Genomic DNA, 17988 nt, shown 5'->3' on the forward strand with positions numbered 1-17988 from the left:
TCATCAAATGTAGCAGGCATTTAGGAACTGTGTATATGTAGGCAACCATTGTATAAGCTGCATGTAAATAACTGCCTCTGAGGGTGAACCTCCACACATTAAGGCCTTTGCTACAACATAATCGTGATAGTCATACATTGGAGACAAACCCACTGTTTCACGTTCAGAGGTCCATGCCCAACCCCTATGGTTCTTCTTCTCCTCTCACAATAAACATAGCAAACATGCCAACTTGTGATTATACCAGATATCTTAATAAAGATATGGAGTAAATTGTAACAGTTTTGTTCAATAACATAATTTTTTCTGGTGGTGTTGTGGAGTGTCTGGATTAATTACTTATCTACCATCCCCTAATCCATAGAGAAATTCAAGTCAATCAGCACTAACATCCTTAATAACTGTCCCGGAAATTACAACATTATCTTTCTAGGCAACTTCAGTCTTAATTATCTTGGCCCTCTTTCATCTGAGATAGGTACTTTCCTAGCAGACTTAGGTTTCCCTCAACATATAAAAGAACCAATGAGACCTAACCTCAGGTCCTCTAAACACTCCACAATTGACCTGATTATTACAAACATACCAAACTCCATCAGCAACATAAACATTCTGTCACCTTCACTAAGCAACCTCTGCCCAGTCATCTTTGCAGTTGTCAGCCACCCTATAAAACTGCCAGCAATATTAAAACTCTTCAGAAAACAAATTGGAATACAAACTCAGAACCATTCTCACACCCAACAACTGGAACCATATACTCTCCTTACATGGCCCAAATACAGCAGCTGTAAGCCTACCCAGCAGTCTACTCCAAGACAAATTCTTCCCACCTATCCACAGGCTTTATAAACCCATGAAAACTAAATGGTTACCCACTGAACTCAAAACATGTTTTAACTCTAAGGGATGTAGCATGGCAAAAATGGAAACAGACACTTGCAACTGGTGACCATATCTCCTTTACAGTCTTGCATAACCTAGCTAAGAAATCCATTTGAAAACTTCAAAGAAATCTTCAAAGAAAGATACAAATTACCCTCTTAAATTCCCCCCAAACACTTTTGGAAAGAGGTTAACCTACATATAGGAATAAAATCCCCTTCTGATGCCCTCTCTGCAAACACCATTTAATGTGGTACAACAAAACTTTCTCCAGATGATGTCCTTAAAGAATTTAGCAGTCTCCCAGCAATCAACTCCACATCTCTCACAAATCATGCATTGCCCACCCCTGACACCATACACCCCCCTCATTGGTTTCAAATGCATAGGTCCGAAAGAAATCTCTATTCTACTTGAAAATATTTCCTCTGACACCCCCTTGGATCTGACAACATAAATCCTTGGTTCATATATCACTGCAAAGAGCACTTATATCTTCCTCTCACCCACATTTATAATCTGTCTCTCACAAAAAACATCATTCCACAGATCTGGAAAACTGCTCTAAGTAAACCCATCCCAAGGTAAACCAACCCAAAAGATACCTCCATTAGCCATCCTCCCAATTCTGGGCAAACATCTTGAAAACATAGTCTACACCCAGCTCTCCCTCTATATCCAGCAGTACCACCTGCTAGCCTCCAAACAATATGGATACTGGCCTGGACAAAGTACTATGACAGCACTTTCGTCCCTAACTGATGATATCCTGCTAAACACTAATAGTGGCCTCCTTTCAGGTGCCCTATTTATAGAACTGACAAAGGCAATTGATCTCATTGATCACCATCTTCTCCAAAACAAACAAATTAAAATTAGTATCAGTCCAGATGCCACTTCCTGGTTTAAAGACTTCCTCACTGACAGACACTTCAGAGTTAAAATAAGATGCTTTCGATCAGAATATGCACCTATTTGCAGAGGTGTATCACATGGAGCCATTCTTGCCCCCTCCTCTTCTCCCTATTCATTAAGAAACCTCCTTGTGACCTCTCCCATGTACCTCTTATTCTCTATGCTGATGACATGGTCATTTACCAATCAGGTCAGTCTCACACCAACATTCAATGCCAACTGCAGTCAGACTTACATGAGCTCCACCAATGTCTCATAAACTACTTCTTAATGCCAATAAGACAAAAGCTATGCTTTTTGGAATTCCACAGAAAATTCAGCAAGCATCTGACCCTTCAACTATCTTTGAGCTATACAACCATGTCATAAAGACAACCTTGTCCTTCAAAAACCTAGGAGTGTGACTTGATCTGTCACTAAACTTCCATTTCCACATAGACAAAGTGACAGCCAAAAGAAACATCCTCTTTTTCTGGACCAAAAAGATATCCCCTTTTCTATCCCAACCAGCCAGAGCAGCCATTGGCAAAGGCGTTCTCTGTTCTCAACTTGAATATGGGCCCCCACTATTTGCTTCTGCCTCCAAGAAAAAAACATAGCCACACTCCAGCCTTTCTCTAGCAACATCTCCTGATTCATTAAAAACTCACGTTTCTGTGAGCCTCACTGTACCAACCTAGAAAAAGCCAAATGGCTACCCATAAAACAATAGTCTAAACTACTTTCAGGATTCCAACTCTTCAAACTATTCCAACTCTACACATTTACTTCCCTCACAGCTGCACTTCATGAATAATTGTCAACATACAACCTGAGACACTTCTCACAAGCCGCATCAATTCATATTACACCTAGAACCAAACTCCACAGCAGCAACGGTTGTAAGCAAAGGTGAATGGCTCTCCATAACTATATATTATTATTTCTTGAAACTTAGTAGCAAAAGTTGATCTTTTTTTTTGTTTACCTTCACTATACAACAGCACAAAGTTTGCATTTGTTTAAATATGTCAGGGTTCACTCAGAAATGAACTAATCTGTGTACCTCATAGATCAGGGCTTTAAAGTAGCAGCAACAATATATGTGATGTGACCCTGATTGTGTTTATCTTACATCTTATAGGTTCATAGGTAGGTACTAGGCTATCAGCCCAAGGGCCTACGTAAGCCTAACCAACAAGGTTTCCTGGCTTTCGCCACGCAAGATTAATTTCCTGTGCCCTTGTTGAGCAGAGCCACAGAAGTGATCCCCGGGGTGAATTTCCTATTTCCCATCCACTCATCAAGATTTTTCTTGAAGAGTGTTAATGAAAGATTCTACTTGACATAGATAGGTAGCTTGTTCCAGAGTATGGGAAGTCCAAGGGACAGTAATCTATCCCTCCAGGATTTTCTGTTTATTATGATGACAAGGCTTAGGTCTTTGGAGTGTTTAGCAAGAGGGATTGGGTTTTCTTTAGGTGTAGCATGTCCAACAGCTCTGGGTTTGTCATAGCTTTGTATGTTAGGCAGAGATCACCTCGGAGTAGGCAATATGCTATGGAGTAAAGCTGGAGTTTTTTGAGACGGTCAGCATAGGGCATCTGTTTGAGTCCGATAATCCTCTTTGTGAGGTATTTTTGTGGCCTTTCTAGTTGTTGCAGATGTCTTGTGAGGTACATTCCAAAAGGAGCATTGCACTCAATAATGGGTCTAATGAGAGCCGAGTAGAGGGGAACAATGACCTCTTTTTTTCCTGGATGAGAACCCTTTCATGATAAGGTGCACCACATAGAAGGATTTCCTGACTACTGTGGCAATGGGATTATCAAAGGAGAGACTACTGTCCACCTGAGTCCCAAGGTCTCTTATCACACCTTCGGCATTAAGTGGACTGCCACCTATGTGGTAGTTCATACGTACTGAGTTTTTACCAAAGAGGGATGACAATGCACTTTTTGGCATTGAGCTTGAGGCCATGACTCTGACACCAAGCATCAGTCTCAGTGAGGCCCTTCTGTAGGATGTCCACGTCATTTGGGGAGTCGACTATGGCACCTAATTTGCAGTCATCTGTGAACTTCATCAGACAGAGTCCCTCTGTGTTAGGCTGTACTTCAGAGAAGTAGATACCAAACAGGAGGGGACCCAAGACTGAACCCTGTGGTAGTCCACTTGCCACAGATTTGAAGTCAGATTCGTAGTCTGCAACTTGTACAGTGTGGGTTCTGTCTGTGAACCAGTTGTCAACCTATCTTGTGATGTATGGATTTATATCCAGTTTAGTGAGTTTATCTATGATACCAGAATGGGGGATGGTGCCGAAAGCCTTGGTGTGGTCAAGATAGGTCGTATGAACTGCCTTACCCTTGTCTATGGTTTTGTGACTGTTTCAAAGTAGTTGATCAGGTTCAGGAGGCACTTCACAAACTTGAACTGGGTGGAGTCCAGAGTTTGGAGGTTACCATTGTCTTTGTTTATGAGTTCCATGATGATACGTTCCATGCCTTTGCAAACCAGGCTCGTCAGGCTAATAGGGCGATAGTTCCCGGGTTCCGTGGTGGCTCCACCTTTGTGGAGAGGCATAACTGTTGCTGTGCACCATTCAGTGGCTACAAAGCCTGACATGAAGCTGTGATTGAACATGGTGCTTAGGTGGGGGGGCCAATTTGTTTTGTAATTCATGTAGAACGCAGCCTGGGATGTTGTCCTGTCCCATGGATGCTGTGTTCTTAGCTTTGGAGAGCGCAATTTTTACCTGCTCAGTTGTGATTGCAGCGGCACTGCATTCTTCCAGTATGGATAAAGGCCCTTTTGGGGGGGGGGTAAAGTTGGCACTGAACCTATCAGCCAGGATGTTGGTGATATCAGTTGGTTTCATAATTTTCATGCCATTGTGCTGTAACTCAGAACAGATCTGGATGTTGCCACTGAGATTCTTGACATAGCTATAAAATGCTTTGTGGTTGTCCTTAGAGTCAGTGGCAATCTTGTTTTCATAGCTGGCTTTGGAGGATTTTATGAGGGATCCCAGCTTCTTACTGAGGCTGACTAGGGAGCCCCTCCACTCATGGAATTTTACTCTGTCTTTGCAACAGTTTCTTCCTTTTTGTTGTAGAGTTTGTTTATAGCAAGGGACCACCAGATTGGCTTCCTTTTTTTGGAGGATAGCATCTTGGTTCTGCTAGGGATAGCACAATCTATGCACTCGTGTAAGTGCATATAGAGTGCATTGTATAAGATTCGACAGTCGTAACTGTACTGTCCATCTGCATGGGTGTTATGATGTTTGCCACTTCTGTCTTAAGAATCATGAAGTTAGCTTTGGAGAAATTTTTTACAGTGGTTTCCTTGATAGGGGGTGGGGGTGGGATGTGGCTATCTATGGTTATTAGCTTATGGTCAGATTTGACCAAAGAGGAGTTGACTTCAGGTGTGAAACACCGGTCACTCATATCGACAATGACTAGGTCTAGGATATTATTGCCCCTGGTGGGGGTATAGATACGTTGATCCAGGGAATTGGAATTTATGAATTCTAGAAAGCGTTGAGCAAAGGAGTTGGTACATGAGTAGTTTTCCCAGTTAATAGTAGGCTAGTTGAAATTGCCCATTATTAGGGTGTTTGGTTGAACACTAATATTTTCCAGTATATCAAGAAAAGAGGAGTGGGAATCCTGGAACATGGTGGGGGACCTGTAGCAAGCTACAATATGAATTGCAGTTTTGCCCAGAGTTAGTTGTACTTGGATAATTTCAGATGCATTATGTTGGGCAACTAGCCTGGAGGTGTGGATATCCTTAATGTATATGGACACACCTCCACCCTTGGTGTTCCAGTCCTGGTTAGATGGCCAAACGGTATGGTATGAGTTGTATCCTGGTAGTGCAGGGGTGCTCTCTGGAGCCTTGAACCAGGTTTCAGTAACTGCACAAATATCGATGTTCTCCATTTTAAGGAGTGCCTCGAGTGAGTGCATTTTGAGGTTTAAACTTCTAGCGTAGAGTAGCATTACCCTCAATTGTTGCTTGCCTGTATCTGTTATGGTGGTGGATTTGTTGTTTGAACCTTGCCTAAAAAAGGCACTATGAGGGTGGCAAAACCCTCACCCAATATCCGGAATCCCAGGGGTGACCGGTGCAGGTCATCTCTGGCAAAGCATCGTGGCCTGTCGACGGCGTTGTCCCAGTGAGACAGATACTGGATCCCCTTAGAATGACACCAGAAGGTTAGCCAATTGTTGAAGCCAATCATTTTGTCCTGGTACTGTGGTATCATTCTGGGCGAAGATAGGATGCTACTCAGGGCTAGGGAAATACCTGTCTGGATTACAAGATCGGAGACCTCCTCCATGTCTCTTTTCATGTAGTCCAGAGAGGTATGTCTCAGGTCATTCGCACCAACATGGACAATAACTGAGTCATATTTATACTTGTTGTGGAGTGACCTGAGTGTGTGGGTTATGTGGTGGGTCTTGGCACCTGACAGGCAGATAACAGTAACTTTCTCCTTGTCTATTCTGGTGAGTGGAACATCAGTGTGCCTGACTATAGAGTCACCTATGACTAATGTGTTCGCCACTTTGTTTTGCCATATGGGCTGTGGTTGAGTGGCACACTGGGTCTGTGTGTTATGTGTTTTTTTGGGTTGTGTTGAGGGGTGGAGGTTGCTTGCATTTATGTTTTGGAGGTCTCTATTGCTTGGATAGATCCTTATTGAGAGCATCCAAGAATGTTTTTGTGTCTCTATGTGTGGGTTTAGGTGGTGTAACGTATAGGGGACAATGTGATGAGTGCGGTGTGGTGCAAGTGTTTACCTTCTCCTTTTGACTGAGGAGTTCAGTCTTGGGTTGAGAGAGCTTTTGTCACCAGTTTGGTAAGATAAAAGCATCTCTCACAGGTTGTAGTGTTGGGTGGTAGAAGGAGAGGGTTTTCAGTGTACATATGCCAATTGCTACATTGCCCCAAGATGCCCAGATTCATCAGGTAAACAGGAGAGAACCTCATGAGCTGTCCTGTGGACATGCCTGGGTAAGAGAACCCCAGGAGCTGTCCTGTGGACATGCCTGGGTAAGAGAACCCCGGGAGCTGTCCCTTGGACATGCCTGGGTCATCACTATTTTCCTCTAGATAAGCGAGAGGTAACTAACGAGGTACAAAAACTATCCACTAGGAAATGAGAAAGGCTGAGTGCTTCAGTAATTTGTAGCTTATTTAGTGCTTACGACAGATCTGAACCAGTGCTGAGCACAGAAAATCCGATTCAAGTGCTAATATTAAGAAACTGACCAGTTCTAAGGGAAAAACTGATAAGCAGACTTTATAGCGACGGGAACGGTTTAATCCTAGCTAAGCAGCACTGCGAGATGCGCAGAACTGCACAAACATGTTTTTAAAACAGAAAGATGAAAGGGATAGAAATAGCCCAAAATGAGAAATTTAACTACAATTTCTGAGCTGAAACCACTCCTCCAGCAACAGATAGGCTGTTCCAAAGATCACCACTCTCACTGATGAACAGAGAAGCTTCCCCCAATCTTAGAAAGGTCTGGGCAACACAGGAACTTTAGAAACAGCCCAGAATTCAGCAAACTCTGTCTGCCATGTTCTTATTCTATTTATAAAAACATCTTAGATTTTGGAATGGGACATGTTACTGACGGCACAGGTAGCAGTGAGCAGAATAAGTACTTGAGCAAAGTCTAATACCATTGTGCAAACACTAGCATGCTGGTAACCTTTTTAATGTATCATGGGTTGCAAACTGGCTTAAGGACAGAAGCCACAGGGTTAGAGTTGCTGGCGCTATGTCAGACTCCAAGCCGGCAAGTGGTGTCCCACAGGGTTCGGTCCTTGGCCCCCTATTGTTCGGCATCTACTTCTTAGAAGTACAGGCCAACATAGGAGGACTTTGGCTGACAAAGTTTGCAGACGACTGCAAACTGGGCGCCATAGTGGAAAGTGCATCGGACACGGATATCCTTCAGAAGGGACTCACAGAAACAGATAGCTGGTGCCAGAGCCATGGCCTGAAGTTAAACACCAAAAAATGTATAGTCATACCCTTCGGGAAAAACAAGGTAACCCCAAGCTACCATATAGGTGGCAATCCACTAAGCACAGAAGAGGTTATCAGGGACCTGGGGACCCAGGTTGACAGTGGCCTTTCTTTTGACACTCAGTTGCTAAAGTGGTTAGAAAGACCTTCTACATTTCCCACCTGATCATGAAGGGATTCACATCCAGATCTAGTGAGGTCATTGTTCCCCTGTACTCTTCACTTATCAGACCAATGATCGAGTACAATGCCCCATTCGGGATGTATCTCACCCGACATCTGCAGCAATTGGAGAGACCCCAAAAGTTCCTCACCAAAAGGATAAAAGGACTCCAAAATCTGTCATATGCTGCCAGATTGAAGAAACTCCAGCTCTATTCAGTCACATACCGTCTGCTCAGAGGTGACATGTGCCTGACATACAAGGCCATGTCCAACCCGGAATTAATGGACATGCTCCACCTCAAAAAATCCAAATCCACCAAAACCACTAGAGCAAGCGACTTAAACCTTAGCACGGATATAAATAGGATGTGCTGGAGGGATAGATTTATCACTCAGAGACTCCCTATGCTGTGGAATAAAATCCCGGTCCATGTGAGGCAGAGCACCTCGCTGGCTCTGTTCAAGAGAAATCTTGACCTGTGGATGGGACATCGTAGGTTTACCCCGGGAATCATCTCTGTGTCACTGCTGGACAGAAGCACAACAAACTAATGGGCACAGTATTTTTTTCATATAAGGGGTGGCGTAAGCCACAAAACTTTGGGCTAGGCTTATAAATGCCTTAGGGCAGATAGCCTAGTATAAACCTATGAACCTATGAACCTATGACAGCAGCATTTGCCTATATTGTAAACTATGGGGCAATGGGAAAAAGCCCAGTATGAGTGAGGTGGGATTTTTTTGTCATCTGCTGTAGCTGTATGTACAAAAGAGTCAGGATTTTTCATTATGATGTACTAAAACATTAGAAAGTACATTTAGGAGTAATTCTTGTCATGCTGCTGTGTGTCATATTAATGTATAATGTGACATAATATCATGAAGGTATTCCCATAATAGATGATATGCATGGTTTAACATCATGAGATATAACTCCTCAACACACACACAAACACACATGTACAACTTCTTATTCTGCATAAAGTGTAGAGCATGATATGATAAACCATAATTTGCATGACTACCTGCAGTACCGTTTCATATAAAGAGCATGTAGCTTTATCCTCAGTCATACATATTGCATATGAGAAATTGCAGTCTCTCATTTACCTGCTCATCACATGGTAATATCTGTAAGAGAATTCACAATACTCCAATGCATACAACATTTGAAATAGCTAGGCGGAAAAACGCTCTAGGCTTTGTAAAATGATCTCATTACAAGATAATGGACATGTGTGCATGAGAATATTAACAATATTGAGTGCATCTTGTGCTGTATAGTGTTCTGCAAGCAGCACGCACTAAAGAATCTTCAGATCCTTCTGTTGGCTTGTAGGTATGTGCTATAGTTGGGTGGTAGGAAGGCTGGGTAGCAAGTAATGATGTAAATGAAGGCTATCAAGCGTGAGAGAATAACACTTATGTTCATGCACTTTCAATGTAGTTGTCACTGCAGTTGTGTGAGAAAGCAAATCAGCTCATAAAACTGAGCAGGAAGGATGCTTAGACTCTACAATACACTTCGGGATATGGAATGGTTCAAAGAATATTTTTAATTTTATTGCAAATTACTGATAAATTTACATTGCTGCACAAAACATGACAGTATCTAAACCATGGCTTCCTTAAAAACTTACACTGGAGCTATTTCCACCTTGCACATAAAGCAAATAACACTTTACTTCAACTGATATTATGCTTTTCTGCATATTCCTCTTTCATGCTCATGCAATGTTCATAATACTCCATTAACTTTATTGATTCTGCCTACATATATGGGTATAGAAAATGTCAGAGGGAATGAGAATAACAATAATTAAAGCACAACAATTCTATTATTAGCCAACGTTTCAGATTTAATGCATGCTCTTCTAGATGGTCAAAATTAAGCATTTCTTCAGTGGATTTACCACGGCTGAAAAAAAAAAACATGCAAGATTTTATGTCACTTTACTTGTGAAATGAATTAGGTTATTGGTGGTATTTGTTTCATAATACAAATGCAAAAAATAACAAATATATATATATATATATATATATATATATATATATATATATGTGTGTGTGTGTGTGTGTGTGTGTGTGTGTAGATATAGATATATACATAACTGATTTATTAGTATCTGCAAGTCACCTAGAAGACATGGAAGGTGGGCTCACTAAAAGGGCTACAATGTCCTTTTCTACCATGAAATTCTATGATTCAACAATATCAAAAGGATCGATGTCCATAACAAAGATGCTGCCAATGTTTTTCATCTTGAACTATACAGACTCTATCAAGTTAGGCAATATGGAAGCATGTTTGTATAATATACATACCCCCTTCAGTCTGTTGTCCAAAAAGTTGTGGGTCAGCAGATTTGGGTCCAGAAGATGCAGGTGTGACCACTGATGATGGCTTGCTTGGTTCTGCTAAGGTTTCTTTTTCGTCTTCATCCGCCTCCACATTTTTCTCATCCTTCTCTTCTCCTGGTTCTGTTGATGGATTTAGTCTCTCATTCTGAATGGCTTTTGGTATGTTGGAAGGTGGAGGCAGGGTTCCAACCTCAATCTATATAAAAAGCATTAATACAGAAACAGAATGAACATTTTCACCTTCACCTTCTTATTCTTCTGGGACATTATCTTCCTCACACTACTACAGTCTTACAACATCAGATTTACAATCTACAACATATTTAAAACTGCCACTTGGGTTTGCATGAGTGAATAATTAATTGAATAGGGAAACTTGTAACAGAATTATAGAAGTCTCACAGAACATTCTCTACTAATATATTCTTTAACAGGTCTGAACATATTAATGCTAACACTGACTACTATAAAAAATAAAGATGCTGAAATTCAGGTGTCTATTAGCAAACTACTTGATTAATAAAAAGAATATAAATTCTGGACTCCATAGCCAAACTAACTGCAAACTTTCCATCCTCTCCACCTCTCATGGTCCCCCATCCACTGCTTTTCTCTCTAACACTCCACCTTTCAGTCTTAAACGTATCCCCACCAGCAGCATAAAAAAACTCCTTCTTAAATTAAAGCCTTGCTCCTATGCTTATGATAATCTTCCTCCATCATTCCTTAAGATGGCTGCAGACAGCATTGCTCTCCCTAATTCCATTCTTATCAACAGGTCCATCCAAGAAGCATATGTCCCCTCACTCTGTAAGAAAGCTTTAGTCACCCCTCTCCACAAAGGTGGCAATAACACAGACACTACTAACTTCCATCCTATAGCTATTCTCTCACCTCTTTCTAAAATCCTAGAAAAGTGCATTCATCATGAACTCTTGCCATACCTAACAAACAATCATCTTCTTACCCCAATGCAAAATGGTTTCAGGCTTGGCCACAGCACTACCACTGCTCTTGTGTCCTTTCATGACACCATTAATTGTGCTTATGACTCTGGGAAAATCATATCCGCCCTTTACATAGATCTCTCCAAAGCCTTTGGCACTGTCTCACATCCTTTACTCTTATCTCAGCTTTCCTCCCTCAGTTTCTATCCTTCTTCCATAGCCTGGTTTACAAGCTGTCTCTCCAATAGGCAACAAGCTGTTAAATGGAAAAAAATTGCATGCCATCCTTTCTCAATTCCTCCCACATCCCCCAAGGCTCTATTCTCGGCCCCTTACTTTTCAATATTTTCATTAATAACTTTCACAAACCCATAGATAATCCTACACTGATCCAGTGCGCTGATGAATCCACAATCGTCTGTACAGCAAACTCTCCTTCTGAACTCCTTCAGAAAACCAAAACAGCCTTCTCCAATACTAAAACTTTGATGCTAAACAACCATCTCACTCTCAATGCTGCCAAAACAAAAATCATGATATTCTCTCCTTCGAGAAATTTCACCATAGATAAATGCTAATTTAAAATAAAAAAGTCACAATAACACTCTAATCGAAATTGTACCTCACATCATTTTACTTGGAGTCACCACTGATGAACATTTAAAATTCGATATCCACATACAAAATAATATCAAAAACCCACCAAAAACTAGGTCTGCTGTATAGACAAAATCGCTATCTAACTACTTCTACAGATGTACTCTAGCCTCCTCCTACCTGCTCCCCTCTCTTATGTATGGTGCCCCTCTAGTTACTCATCTCCAGCTTAGCTTAAAGAACAAACTGGAAGCCTGCTATAACAAAGTCTGTACATTTTCTACAGGGTCCAAATACTCCACCCATCACTGCCATTCCCTCCACTCCCTAAACTGGCTTGAGCTGTCCAATTACCTGAAATTCATACAACTCACCACTTCTTACAAACTCATATTCCAACCCTCCATCTGCCCCTCTCTTTCATCTATCTTCACCCCTTACCTCCCCAGTCATACTGTTAGATATGAAAACCCAAACCTCCTTAAAATCTATAAACCACTACGCCCTCCTGACCAATTACTTCTATCACACTCCTTTGCTAAACTATGGAGTTCTCTTCCTCCCTCCCTCTGCTCTACTCATAACCCCTCTAATTTCAAATCTCTCCTCCATTCATACCTTACCTCAAACAGGGACTGCTTCTGCTCCCTTCCCACCTAAATTACACTGTCATCTCTTTCAAACCTCCCTTCAGTCTCATCTACTATCACCTCTGATCACTAACATTATTCTTAGAACAAGCACTAAACTTGTATAAACACTTTATGACTTGTACTTTTAATTTTATTCTTTGTATTACTTTTGATTTTATCTATATTTTAACATTTGTGTTTTTAAATGTATACTCCCTGATTTTGTATTTGTATTTTAAATTGTATATTTATGCTTTTATATACTGTATAGTTCATACTGTACCTATGTTATATTCTGTTAACTGCATTTGGAGCTTTTCACCCCAGGCCTCCTCTGAAAATGGGCTCTGCTTGGCCCAGTGAACTTCCCTGATCATCAAACTGGAAATAAATATATAAAATAAATAAATGTTTTAGGAACTGAGTTCATTAAATGTAGCAATAATTTAGCTTAGTCTTATTGGATGTAAATGATCAGTCTGCTATGATTCTAATGGATTACTAAAGAGATTAATTTAAATGGACTTCTGTCTAGAACAAGAAATAATGGCACATTTATACTTTATTTTTAGTTGGGCAAGTGCACTGTTTCTTGAACCATTTTCAATCAAGATTTGGGCCATATACACACCCTAAAACAAAATTCATATTGAAGACTAAAACAAAGGCAGATGTCCTTCTATATCACTGTTGTAGTATTCCTGTCATATGGGATCTCCTGCCAAGGATAGCCCATCATCCAGCCAGTATACCATACACTTTAGAGTTTATAGACATCGCACATCATGTGCATGCTCTCCACACAAGATGTAGGACATAAAGGTGACATACGGACTTACAGACCTCACAACTTTTTGCCCCAGTCCAAACACCATCTTTGAACATCAGTCTGAATGATCTTCTGTGCTGGTTACCCTTCTGGTTAGAGCACCATTCAAGTTGTGCCCCCTACCCAGGAATGGAAGGGTTTCAAGATGATCCTGGTCCCCAGGAAGGAAGGGACCTGGAGACCAATTCAGGACCTTTCTCAGTTCAGCATCTTTCTAAGGGTCCTTCTTCTTCCCCAGGCCTTCCTGGTAGCTGTGGACCTCAAAGATGCCTACCTTCACATCCCCATCAATCCATTTTTCAAGAAGTTTTATAATGGCTCTGTTTCTTCCTTGCATTTTCAGTTCTCTGCTTTCCCTTTGGCCTCTCTACTGCCCCAAGGGCATTCATCAAATGCCTTGATCCTGTCATTGCCTTTGGAAGAATGAGATGGATTCAGAGCTTTCCTTATCTAGATGACTTGCTTATCTCAGCTTTGTCCCCAGAGGTTCTCCTTTAGGACCCTCAGTTTACTGTTTGCTTGTTACAAAGCTTGAGGTTTACCATAAACTTTCAAAAATCAGTCATGCTGGCATCCCTGCCTCCACCCAAGGCTCTCTCTATGATTGCCTTTTTCTAATCCCTTCTTCCAATGGCTTCAGTCACAGTCAGGGAGACTCCAGTGGTAACTCAAGTCACTGTGGCTTCAGCACTATCATCCTCTGAATTTCCTAGTTCCATTCCTTCCTGTCTCAAACTTGAGCTTCAGTGGTGGATTTATCAGCTTTCTCTCAACTCAGAGCTTTCCTCCCAACCTCCAATCCCATCTCAAGAACTCTTTTTTGATGCTTTGGACAGGGGATGGTGAGCTTCCTTTGGTTCTCTCAGGGCCCAGGGTCTCTGACCTCCCCATCAGAGGTCAGATCGCTTCAACATCAAGATGATGAGAGATCTCCTCTTAGCTCTTCAGGACTTTCATTCTGACTTTCTTCCAGGACTCCTCAAAGTTTTCAAAGACAATACCACAATGATTTGGTATGTAAACAAGCAAGGGAGGACATGGTCCTACCTTTTCTCTAGACTCAATCTTCAGGTCTGGGATGTAGCTGTCCAGTATCAAGTGACTCTTAAGGCTGTCAATATTTGTTCATAGCAGAATATTGTGGCAGACTCTTTGAGTAGACCCAGCACAAAGGCTCTCAAATGGATGCTTCACAGAGATGTCTTTCTGCACATTGTCCTTCAATGGGGTATTCCTCTGGATGATCTTTTTGCCTCCATTCTGAGCAAACAGCTACCTCTATTTTGTTCCAGAGTCTCAAGTCCTCTGGCTTGGAAGGTGGATGTCCTGTCTTTTCTTTGGAAGAGGATGCTTCTATACAAATGTCCTCCCCTTTCCCTAATGCCATGGTCCTAAAAAAGATCAAGCAGGACACCCCCAAAAATCTTGTTGGTGACTCCCATTTGGCTCAGACAGCATTGGCTTGTCCTTCTTCTACACCTAGCTAGGGTCAGTCACCACAATTTAGCTTACCAGTGGATCTTCTACACAAGACAAAGGGTTGCTTATCCATCCTCACTTGTTCATTCTTCAAATGAGATTGTGGGTGATAGGGTTTTAAATACTTTTAGGTACCTCTTTGCTGAGGATGTGCTTCAGGTTCTGCGGGAGGTCAAGACACCCACTACCAGGATATCATATTTGTCCAAATGGAAGAGATTTTCTGTCTGGTGCCTCTGTCATAACCAGGATCCCTTTTCAGCAAGAATCCATCTGTTTTTTTTTTTTTTCTTATTTGTTTGACATGCTTCATGCTGGGTAACGTATTCCTCAGTCAAAGCTCATCTCTCAGCTATTTCTGCTTGTCTCCCTTTGACTCCTCCTATAGCCTCTAGGTTTGAGGTTTAATGATTTCTTAAATGCCTCCTTCATATCAGGCCTCCAAGGAAGCCTATTCCACCTTACTTGGATCTCAGTTTTGTTCCTGAAAAATTGAATCAGACTCCTTTTGAGCCTGCATCTTCAGCTTGCTTGCAACAATGTACTTGGAAGACTGTTCTTCTTTTGGCCTTTACTTCAGCTATGAGAGTATTTGAACATCACGTTCTTATGGCTGGTCCTCCTATTTTAGTTTTATACAGAGACAGCATATCTCTTCATACTAATCTTTTTATGCCTAAGGTGGCTAATGAGTTGTCTCTTAATTAGTCTATTAATTTACCATCCTTTTTTCCTTCTCCACAGTCTGCTAGTGAGAAGGTTCTTCACACCTTTGTCTTAAATAGGCAGCTCAGATATTATTTGGATAAGACTAAGGCTATCTGCAAATCTGTGCAACGTTTTGTTTCCTTTCATCACATGTCTTTAGATTTGGCAATTTCTAAAGAAACCATCTCTTCCTGGATTTCTAAGGCCATTTCTTTTTGTTACTCTTTTTATGGTAAATTTCCTTCTGCCTCTGTAAAGGTTCATTCTACCAGATCTGTTGCTTTCTCTGTTGCCTTTTTTTCAAAGGACTGAATTATATTTCATCCTTGAGGTTGCAACTTGGACTTCTGTCCATAGCTTCACTAAACATTACAACTTGGATGTTGTTTCCAGAACAAGAGCTGGCTTTACCAGAGTTATCCTAAATGGATTTCTATAGGGCTCTTCAGTGCCTTCCTCCTTCCAGATTTCCTCTTGAGCACAACAGTGCTATAGAAGGACATAGTACAGCTGTGTAAAATCTTCCCATAACAGTAGATGCCTTATTCACTGGTACAGTATTCACTTCCTTCCTCCTCCCCCTTTTTTGATTTGCCCTTTTACTCTTGCCTTCCTGGCCAGGGATCCTTATTTTTATCTCTTTCTGGATGCACATGTTCCTCCTGGTCCTTACGGACATTCTGTTCCTTCTGGAGCTTTTCAATTCTGAGGTCTGTATGCCCATACATTCCATTTATGCTCCAGTCCTTGCATGGGGAGCATATGCATGATGTACAACATCTATAAACTCTAAAGGCTTTGTTATACTGGCCGCACGATGGGCTATCCTTGGCAGGAGATCCCTTATGTCAGGAATACTGCAACAGCAATGAGAAGGGCATCTACTGTTATGGTAAGATTTTTCACAACTGCACGGCGACATGCGTGAATGGGCATTCCTTCGGTGAAGGTTGTGCATTAGGCCCGGCAAGCCAGCATGTAAAAATCTACTGCCAATCATTAGCGGACCGGAGTTCCACTGTGGCGACCCCTAACCGGGAAAAGCCGAAAGACACAAACAAACTTTCCTACCAAGAGTAAACAGAAACAAAATCTCCTCTAAAAGGTAACAGTACAATTAAAATGTAAATAGAAAATCTTCTCTTCTCAAATGTCTTTCCTAAACTATAGAATAAATTGCCAACCCCTATTTCCTCTAACTACTCTACAGTACAATTTAAAAAGCTCCAAACTAATCACTTATTAGACACTTGGCTCTGTTCTTGCAACTCTCCTGGATAACTCTAACCTCAATATATTTAACCACATCTTGCTCTTTGGACCTATCTTACTCCAATCTATGCACTCATTTCTATTGTGACTTCCTTTTCCTCATTTTTAAATGTATATACTTTTGTGTCCCATGTTATGTTAAGGTAACCTCTAAAGAACTGTATTGCTCAACATTGTTCTCTTGCTGATAGTGAATGCAACTGGGATTTCCTGTATTATTGTAACTGTTACAATGTTTGTAATTCTTATTGCTGGAGCTTTTCTCCGTGGGCCTCAACTGAAAAAAAGACCTGTTTTCAGTCGGACTTTCACGGTAAATAAACGTAAAATAAATAATAAATAAATAAATTATATCTGTGTTCTTTTAATAGAAACTGAAGACATTGACAAGCAGGAGCATTTATAATTTGCCAAAGATACGAATTGGGTAGAAAATGAGATAATCTCAGCTGATCAAGAAGAGTGACACATAACCCTAGCATCGAGCATCATGGAAATCTTCAGGTGAAAGCTATACTAGAACTATACTAGTTAGTACTCAGTTAAAACCAGTGAATGCTTCCACTGCTACTCTAAGGTAGTAGACATAAATAACAGAAAAAAGTGTAGGCTACATAATAAGAAGTAAACTGGGAAAGTCTATGAGATGTAGTGAAATCATATATAAGTGAAAGATAAGGATGTCAGGCCTTAGGGTAGTTGCGTGGAACATGTACTAGAAGATGTGGATGCCAGACCTTAGTGTAGATGCATGGGTACTAGAAGACATGGATATCAAGTGTTACTGTAGATGCAAGCTCTAACTCCAAACCACAATACTGGATTGAAAAGAAGATCTAGTAGTGCCCTCAATCTTTGGAATCCAGAAGATTCATAAAAGCAAAACTAATACACCCATGAGACCTATTGGGAATGCAAACAAATCTAAAATACATCCTTTGGGAAAGTGCATTGATTTACATTTAAAAAATGCCTAGATCCCTTCCCACATTTGTGCTGTGATTCCTGGGACTTTTTATTAAAAGTAAAAGATGTTGGCTTTTCAGAGGATTGTTGTTTTCTTTTTTTTTAATCATCGCTGTGGTAAACTTATTCAATGTAATTCCTCATGCTATTAGCTTAGATTGGTTTCATGATTTTTTTGGTTGATTTGGCCAAATT

General features: G+C 41.0%; 1 protein-coding gene across 2 annotated transcripts in view; it reads right to left on the minus strand.

Annotated features, from left to right (window-relative positions):
* Positions 1–17988, minus strand: part of LOC122806466 (opticin-like) — a 264467-nt gene that overhangs the window by 90516 nt on the left and 155963 nt on the right. For both annotated transcript variants that reach the window (XM_044076931.1, XM_044076932.1), the window contains one exon: positions 10328–10559. In XM_044076931.1, the coding sequence (XP_043932866.1) occupies positions 10328–10559 (232 nt within the window). The remainder of the gene's footprint in view (positions 1–10327; positions 10560–17988) is intronic.

This window comes from Protopterus annectens, chromosome 7.part0 (genome assembly GCF_019279795.1).
Source record: "Protopterus annectens isolate FY-2018-M chromosome 7.part0, PAN1.0, whole genome shotgun sequence".
Lineage (NCBI taxonomy): Eukaryota > Metazoa > Chordata > Ceratodontiformes > Protopteridae > Protopterus > Protopterus annectens.